At 40.7% G+C, this 9544-nt stretch overlaps 1 protein-coding gene across 3 annotated transcripts in view; it reads left to right on the top strand.

Moving 5' to 3' along the window:
- LOC109303423 (P2Y purinoceptor 8-like) overlaps positions 1-8845 on the top strand; it is a 13951-nt gene extending 5106 nt beyond the window's left edge. Inside the window, exon 2 of one of the 3 annotated variants that reach the window (XR_002099102.1) lies at positions 266-1638. Coding sequence is in view for 2 of the 3 variants with exons in the window: in XM_019525628.1 (XP_019381173.1) it covers positions 7669-8637 (969 nt within the window). In the remaining variant the exon portion in view is untranslated. Of the gene's footprint in view, positions 1-265; positions 1639-7555 lie in introns of those variants that run through there. The other 2 variants (XM_019525628.1, XM_019525629.1) reach the window with 2 other exon arrangements.
- The last annotated feature ends 699 nt before the right edge of the window (positions 8846-9544 follow it).

Genomic DNA, 9544 nt, shown 5'->3' with positions numbered 1-9544 from the left:
GTGTGGCACCACAGACAGGTCTGCAGCACCACATACCACATGCCTGTGCTCATCTGGATGCGGCCATAAATTTGTTTCTATAACAAGGTGTCCCTCAAGGCTCCGAAGGGGTTTGACAGGGCATCTGGGAAAAAGCTTGTGTGAATTGTTTTTGGAAATAGTGGGGCCACCCTTGTGTAGCTGAAAGGATGAGTAAGGATAGGACGATCTTGCAATAAAGAGTATTTTGCAATTATCTAGTTCTGCTTTTCTCTATGGCACACAGGTGACATACAGCAGAGAAGTTTCCTAAGAGCACTTTCTGTTCTTGTCAGCAAGAAACATGCAGCAAGAGGAGAGGCAAAGTACACCCTTTCTCCTGCATATGAAATAGGGTTACAAGTTTAATCATGGAATCAGCATAAAGTCATAGGGCATTAGATCTTTTCATCTCCATACTGCATGTAAGGCCCTATTTACTCCATCTTCTACAGCTATCCCTGACAGTGTATTTTTAATGGTTTATTATTGGTCCATGCATTCATGCTAGGGTTAAAACAAGGTTTCCATTACAAGCCAAGTTTTGAATAAAGGTTTGTACCCACCACGATTCTGAGAGTCCAGCAAAAGCAGGGTTTTATTTTCCAGCTTCCAGGGAAGTTTACTGGAAAGAATGGCCTACAATTGCAGACAGGCCTCACTCCACCAGTCCTGTGAGTCTGAACGTGACTTGGCACAGTTTCTGTCATCACAAGACCTCTGCAAAAGACCTCTTAGTCAGAACAGTCATTTTTTTCTCTGGATCCTCTGTTCTCCAACACTTCCTTTGAATGGCCTTCCTTCGACGGGAGGACTTGTCAGGACTAACCTCAAAGCCTGACAGCTTGTCCAGCTCCACTGTAAGGCAGATACTTTTCTGCCTACACAAAGAGACTCAGTAATCCTTTAATGTCCTTTCTAGAGGCCAGGTATTGCCACCATAGAATGAATGCAATTGTCCTCTCTGCTAACTAAAACTGGCAACTCTTTCATTACCAAAGAATATGCCAGAAGCTCTCCCACTTATTCTTGGAAGGCATAAACCTTTCAAGATTGAAGTTTAAATGCTATTTCCTCATCAGCATTGTATTCAGTCCAGAACCAAGGGTGGGAATGAGATATGTATTTACAGTTATTAAATGACTAATACAGAAAAGTTCTCTTTGAACACTATTGTAAAACCCCACAGAGAAGGGCAACAAAAGAGAAACCAATCATAGAATGTACCTTGTCATAGTGGTTTTTGCCTGTACTACAAAAGAGAATTAACTAGACATTCTTATATCAGGATCAGTTTTGGCATAGTATGAATTTTCTTTGAAACCAGCAGTTTGCTGTATTGGTTGGACATCCTGTTTTCAGTCATTGTAGAAATCTTACAGGTGCTGCTGTTATATGGTCATAACAGCACCATTTATTGCTAGATATGGTCATAATAGCACTGCCTATTGCTAGATATACAGGGTTGCAGTTTTCCCTTTGATTAAAATAGAAAATTGCCAAATCCAAACTGAGTGGAAGTTAAGTTTCTATTTTCCTGAACAATCAGTTCTGGTGGCCCCTAGGCAGTAAGCCTGTGCAAGTAGGCAGCTATTCGATCTGGCTTCAGATCTGGCCGCTTCAGATGCCAGCAATGTGATCTGGAGCTCCAGACTGGGTTCCCGCTTTGATCCGGCCCAAGCGGCTCCGGAGCTTTGGAGCTGCCTCGGAGATACTGCCATAGGGTATAATGGGGAATCAATTAAATATCTATACCTTCATTGTTTTGTCTCTGATTTGGATGAAACTTGCTGAACTGGTAGCCTCTGCTGAGTGCATAACATCTGCCAAGTTTCAAGAAGATTGGTTTAGGGATTCGGGGGGAACTGCACCCCAAATTCTTGAAAGCAAAACTCATGTCACATGTATGTGTTACACCACATCAGGGTGAACACTCCAGGGATGGTGGCCCCTGGTAAGGCCACAAAGCCTGCCAAATTTCAAGAAGAGAAGTGCAGAGGTTTGGGGAGAACTGAACCTCAAGCTGCGGACAAGCAAAACTTGTGACATAGATGACTCTGTGTGTGTTAAGGCGCAGCAGGATGAAAGCTGCAGGGATGATAGCCCCTGCTGAGGCCATGAAGCCTGTCAGCTGTTGAGGATATTGGTGCAGGGCTTCTGAGTTCTGGGGCCTTGCGCCCCAACCTGCTGACAGGCAAAATTTGTGACATGGTTGCTTGTGCAACTGTCTGTCTTGGGGAACAGGGGGGTTAACTACTGCAGGCCTGGCTGCTAAGCTACTGTGTTACTAGTTACCAATTAATCATGGTTCTCTCAGGGACCAGCTCAATGCACAGTACCTAATTACTACATAATGAATTAACGAGCATGGTTTAACACCTACTAAACCACAGACTAAGGAGGGGAAATAATCAATACAGACAATCTACTGCCCCCAGACAGAGACAGTCAGTTGCACAAGAACCCATGTCATGAGTTTTGTCTGTGCAACTCCTTGAGGCTGGCAGGCTTCGTGGCCTCAGCAGGCGTTAGCAGGCCTGCAGCTTTTGTCTGTGCAACTCCTTGAGGCTGGCAGTCTTCATGGCCTCAGCAGGGGTTAGCAGGCCTGCAGCTTTCACCCTGCTACACTTTAATACACACAGTGTCACCCATGTCATGAGTTTTGCCTGTCAGCAGCCAGAGATGCAGGGAAACTCCCCCTGCACCTATCTCTTTGACAGCTGGCAGGCTTTGTGGTCTCAGCAGGGGCCACTACCCCTGCAGTTTTCAACCTGCTGCACCTTAACACACACAGTGTCATCTATGTCATGAGTTTTGCCTGTCAGTAGCTTGAGGTGCAGTTACCCCCAAACCCCCAGGAGGAGTTATGATGGTGACTTGATCTTAGTGATAGCCACACTGCTTGAGGAAGGCATATTGTAGAAAAGATGGAATGTAATCAAGTAACAAAAGATTGGATGGGAGCTTACGCCAGAGGCAGTTGAATTAATATTGCACAGGGAACATTAATTCTGATGTTTCCTAGTTTTGCAGCACTTGACTTTGCAACCTTCATCAGGTTCTTTTAATATAATTGTATATACAGTTGACTCTTGACTTCTTTCCATGTTTTCCTGCCAATTTTAAACAAGTTATCTCATGGCAGTTGTATATTTCAGCTGCAGCATAGCATCTGCCTGAGAAGGATTTCTAGATCTAATGAATCACATTCATATGTTCATTCCCCAGCAAGTGAATCTGCTTGAGGATTTAACTTTCTGATTACTTTTATCATATTTTTAATGTCTAATTCTGAAAGACAAGGTTCTTCTTGAGTGGTAGTGGTCCATGAATAAACAGAATGAGTTTCAGTTGCTGGGAACTTTGTCCATTGATTTAACGCAGAATCAATTTAACAGAATTTTTTGTGAAGGGAATTCTTGTTAGAATCTACTAAAGTTAGTATGGGTCTTCCATAGTATGACCTACTCTTCTGATTCATTTAATACAAGTTTATCAATATTTGGGGTCCTTCTGAAAGCTCTACCTCCTGGAATTACATGATTTTGTGAGAATTGCCACTTTTTTTAAAAGCCAGTTTCTAATCCATATGAGTAAAGCTTGAAAATATGGACCCTCCTAAGGAAAATAAAGAAATCACAAAATATTTTTTTAAATCTCAAGACTTTTAAAGCAATCTCATGGTTTTTACATCAATCTAAGGATTTCCGAATTATTGCAACTGGTGATACTGTCTTCATCTAAAAATGTTTATCAAAACAGGCACAGAATATTGCTACCTAATTACCATCTTATTTCCCATGTGTTCTGTTTTTTTTATCTCTGATCTTAAAGCTGATTAAATAAATTAAACAATATTTCATGCCTATGCCTCTGAAGTAGCAGCGGACTCCAACCAATGGAATTCAGGTTTTAAATGCATCCTAACTTGTGCACAAGCTGAAAGGAAATCATTTAATGCTTGTGAGAACTTGAAAAAAACCCAGCCCTTTCTACTTCACTCTTTATCAGTATTCATCTAGGACTCACTCTATAATAAACTATCTGCATACCTTAAGCATAGTTTTGTATCCAGATAAAAAGATTGAGGGCCATTTTTAAAAGCAATGTGCTCAATATGCTATCAACAGCATCTTTATATACTCGGTTGTTTTTACCATGCTTCATCTATCATTTGCCTTTTTGAGTGTTTTGCTTTGGACCAATTCACACCTCAAGGGCTTGCGGTAACTGAAGTGTTAACTTGTGATACAATTTGAGCATTATACCTATCTTGATCCACATATGTCCAAAAAAAACCAACAAAACCCCACTATCCCAAGTTAATTGGCACTTTAAACTCAGCTAGCTGCCCAGCCAGGGAGTTGAATGCTGGCCTTTAAATTAGCATTGCAATGAAGCTGGAGATGCTGGTTAGAGCATGAGTTAACAGTTTTCATCAGCTGCTAATCCAATGCCTCTACACTAACCATGACATCATTTGGTGAAACTAGGCGAGTATGAGTTGAGTAGCTTCAGCTACCTGTTGCAGTGAATACAAGACCTTAAAAAAATATATCCAAGTTACTTCCTTGACTCTTAACAGTAGGAATTTACTGCTAGCCAATATTTGGCCAGTGTGTGCAGAAACAAGGCTATTGGCCCTTTCCCACACACCCACCTACCTCTGCACCAAAATGTGCAAAAAGTAAAGTGTAAGAAGTATTCTTTTCTCCCTTTCATGCCGCGAGTCACAACCTAGCCAACCGTGTCTCACTGTCTCATGTGTAGAATGTGCTAATATTATTTTCACAAAGTTACTATGGAGGTATGGCTGATTTCTTCATTGCCTCCTGACAGAGGTTGGGTGATGTTAAGAAGCTCACGAGACAAAATGATGGCCAGACAATCACAATTCCCTAAAAAACTCTTTCATTCTGTTTCAGCTGGCCCTGGCATAAATTAAAGTTATGAGGGAGCTTTAATGCATAGCAGCTGCAAACACAGAACAAAGTGAAGTAACTAGCAGAGGAGCCATCCTCCTAATGTCTGTGAGATACTGCAATATGAGTGGTTACTGGAGTCACAGAAATAACCAACTGGATTTATCAAAAAAGTATTTACCACTGGTCAAGTAGATATGTTGTAATTCTCACTCTGCTAATCCATAAGCGCTCAGTGGGTTCACCTCATGTGTTAATAAATAACAAAGAGTCTAAGGTGGCTGGTAGAAGGATATTTGCTTATATAGTAGGACATAATATAGCATAAAGAATGAAAACAGAGCTATATCAGACCCTTATCAATGAATGAGGCAGGGTCTCTGATCCGTTAGCCTTCCTTTTTAAAAAAATTATGTGTATTCAAATACTTTGTTTGTTTAAGAGCATTGTTATCCTTTGAGTCTCCCAGTCACTTGTGGCACATAGTAAGGTCCCAGTTATTAGAGGGAATGGAAAATCGCTAAATTAGAAAAGAAGACAATATTGATGTTTTGTATGCTGCTGTATGTGCCTACAGTTCGTAAACTGTCTGTTTAATGCCATGGAAATGAGCACACCAAGTTAACACTCACAGCAGACAGCATCATTTCTAGGAGGAAATCAAAAGTGTAGGGCTCCTGAAGATAAAACCATTATTAGTTGTTGTTATTATGATTTGGCTGCCAGGTTTACATTATCATTTCATTTTCATTCAAGATTGTATTAGTTATATTAAGTGAAAATGAACACGTGCACCATGTGTATTGCATATAATATGGGTGGTGTTCATTGGTGAATACTGGTGTTGAGCCATGCTGTTACTAGACCACTGTGCTCCGTCCTATTCTAGTGCAGGCTAAGTCATCACGAAGAAGAACTGAGCTCAAACAGTACCAACAGGTAGATCGTCAGCTGCTATAAATGGTCACTCCTTCATGAACTTCACAGGAGCTATGATAACATGCATCAGCTGGGGGTCTACTCCCCAAAACTTTTGATATTCATTTGCCCACTCATGGGTGCTTTTGATGGAAAATATATTAAACCCTTTCAGTATTAGGCACATTTCAAATTACCCAGAGTCCTAGATACAGGGAACTGCTTCCAATGACTTCAGTAGGAGCAGAATTAGGCTTGTACTGTCTCTTTAATTTTGCATTTAAGAATAACCACATATGACTTCTGTGACAATTCCAACAGCCTTTTGTAGTTGTGAATATTTCAAAACACTATTATTGCTAAAAAGACCTTTTTTAAGAACCAATTGAATATTGTTTCAGAAGTCACCAGATGGCACTGTTACTCATGGTCTCATTCTTTTACCTACCTTGGGGCACTGTTCAGACTATCAAGAAGATTTTGTGAGTATTAGTTTGTTGCACAGTTTTCTTCTAGGGTAAATGGAGGGAATGATAGTAAGCAGCAAGGGAATTTGCACACTGCCTTTATCTATTTAATCAGGACCAGTGAGGCAGAGACAGCATTATTTTCTGAAAGAAATGAATAGATGTGACTCTTAGACCCAAGCATGAAGAGATTGCATGAATGAGCATTTTCCATCTCTTCTCCAGCGCTGATGTGTACAGTATAAAATACACTAATAAAATATCCAGGCTCTGTGTCTATGAGTTCTTCTCAAATAGGAAGTTGACTAACAAAGTCCTAAAACCTGTGAAGGGGGCAAGAAAAAGGGCTACATTATTTTTGCCCCTGTGGCACATGCTTGTACTTTCTCTGGCCCTAAGGCCTAGCTTCACAAGATGCTAAGTACGTTCAGATACCATAGACTTCAAGGAACGCTCAGAATTTTTTAGGATTCTGCCCTTGGCCTTGTGTCTTCATTGTATAATGTTGATAGCAGAGATGGTGAAATGTGAGTTACAAGTGCTTAGCACCGCTCATAATTCGGCCTCTTGGGTTTAAAGTGCCATTGTTTTATTACAGGTTTAGGCCCCATACTCAAAAAGGTAGTTCAAAATGGTTGCCTATACATGTGCTCGGGGGTAGGGGAGCGCATTTTAGTTAAAGCAGGTCCCAAAGAACCACTTTAATTAATATGCCACAGTGTCGTGTATTAAACCTCCACACATTTAAAAATGGCTGCAGGATGCTTTAACTAAAGCTCAATCAACAAACTTTACTTAAAGTACCCCAGCAACCATTTCTGAACCCGTGGGGGCTTATACATGTGATGCTGCAGTGAGCTAGAGGGTTCTAATTAGAACACAGAGTAGACTTGATTAATCAAATCGGCTCCACTCTGATGCATTCTAGTTAAATCCCATTGAAGGAAAGTATCCAACATCTATAAAGTACCCCTTGACTAAGGACCCCATTATCCTAAAACAATGCAAAATGCATATGAATGCAGTAAGGTAAGTTTGACACATTCTAACTCAGTGGTGGCCAAACCTTTGACAGGTGTGCCACAAATTAACCCCACACTCTCCCCAAGTGCCACTTCAATCATATATGCATTAATGGATTGGGGAAAGAAAAAAAATCAAGACTTTTCTCATGTGTACATTTAGTTGCTCTTAAAATAAAAAGGAAGATCATGTGCTATTTTTTTTAAGGAAAAACACCCAGGTTTAATCTCAGTTCCATTTTCTTCTTATGAGGGAGAAGACATCTGAAGCTTTTCCAGTTGCTCCAGTCCAGAGGAGATCACTGAATTGATCCTATAAACATGGTGTCAAACTCCACAATAGAGATGCTGAAGAACCAAATGCTCCAGACCACCTTGCCTGTCCTCTATCTTTCCATTTTTTCCATCAGCATTCCTCTCAATTCAATTTCCTTGTGGTTCCTCTGTTATTACTCGAGACCTTGGTCTTCTGCCATTGTGTTTGCCATTAACTTAACAATCACAGACTTGTTGTACAGTGTCCTCCTACCTTTTCAAGCTATCTACCATTTACAGGGAAATAACTGGCACTTTGGGCCAGTTTTATGTCGAGTTGTGACTGTGCTATTTTATGGGAACATGTATTGTTCCCTTTTAACCATGTCAAGTATCAGCTTCGAGCGGTACCTAGGAATCGTATGTCCATTGAGATACCAGAGAATGAGATCCATTAGAACAGCTCTCCTGACATGCATCATTATGTGGGCATTTGTTTTGCTACTGCAAATTCCACTCATGAAGACAGACCTAACCATCTCTGTAGATGAGCTGAAGATAGTCACTTGCTTTGATGTGCTGCCCAAACATATGTTGCCTTCCAAGAGTTATTTCATTGCTTATTTTGGCTCTCAAGTCCTTCTGTTCTATCTTGTGCCCTCACTGATTATGGGCTTCTGCTACACTGCAATCATCAGAACGCTTCTTACTTCCTCTTCCTCACAACTCACTGAAACTAAGAGGCATACAGTGTATTTGATAGTGGTGTTGCTTACAATATTTGTGGTGTGTTATGTGCCTAATATTGTGATAACAATCATGCATTTAGTCTATGCTGCCCAAGAAAAGACTGTTTATGTGGAATATAAGCTTTCCCTGGCATTGAACAGCCTCAATTGCTGCTTTGACCCATTTGTTTACTATTTCTGTTCCAAAGAATTTCGACGGAAGGTACGAAGGAAGATCTGCAGATGCTTGCCCGAGACGTCCAGTGAAAAGCAAAGTATGGCAATAACATTAAGAGAAGTACAGTGAAGAGTTAAAATGCCTTGGATCTGAAACAGAATGTATTATTCATTAGATAAAATTGTTGTCCAGAGAGCAAAGCAGCTGTTCCACCTTGGAACTTTAGAGTACATGAAATAGAGAAAAAGTACCCCAGGGAGCTTCTTTATCATAGCTAGCTTTATATTATTTGGAAAACAAACGGGGCATGTAATATGGCTCAAGATGCTTGGTGGGGGGGGAAAAAACCCTATATATCCTTTAGCTTAACAACAACGTATGATGGGACATAAATGATTTAATTAGACACACAAGAAAAAAATGTGTGTAGGGGGCTTGCCCTCCCTTGGAACACATTTTTTGAAATACAGGAATATTTTTATATCCCATGTGTTTAATTCTGCCTTTCTGACTGAAAACAATAAAATAAATATCAAATTTGGGGGGTGAAAGGGAGAGGAATATGTTGAGCCTGAAAAGATGCACATTGTTGTCAAAGGTGGGAGTGAAGAGGAACACAGTTTTGTAATAAAGAAAAGTAAAAAGACCTACAGCCAAAGCTTAATTTGTCCATGCAAATATTATTTCCTTTCTGCAATTGGTACTTCCACTGTTGGTATATTCAGCCTTGAAACATAATGCTCATGGTTTTTCAACAGCAGCACAGTATGTGCGCTGAGGCATGGTACCATAGGGCTTTTATACACATACATTTGTCTGCTCCAGTGCACCAGAGATCCAGCACATCAGAACAGACTTGATTCATTGATTCTGCTCCGCACGCGAGCTAATGCGCTGTGCCGCATGCATTTGTATAAATAACAAAATGCACATCAGCACTGAGAAAGTGGTGGCGGCGCGCCTTTGCACTAAAACACTTCTGACGCATTTTAGTTAAGAAGTGCACTGCTGCCATTTTCTCAGCACTGACACGTGT

Source organism: Gavialis gangeticus, unplaced genomic scaffold (assembly GCF_001723915.1).
Source record: "Gavialis gangeticus isolate Ggan-Ray unplaced genomic scaffold, GavGan_comp1, whole genome shotgun sequence".
Taxonomy (NCBI): Eukaryota; Metazoa; Chordata; order Crocodylia; family Gavialidae; genus Gavialis; species Gavialis gangeticus.
Note: the sequence above shows the minus strand (reverse complement) of the source record. Positions and strands in the feature narration are given on the sequence as shown.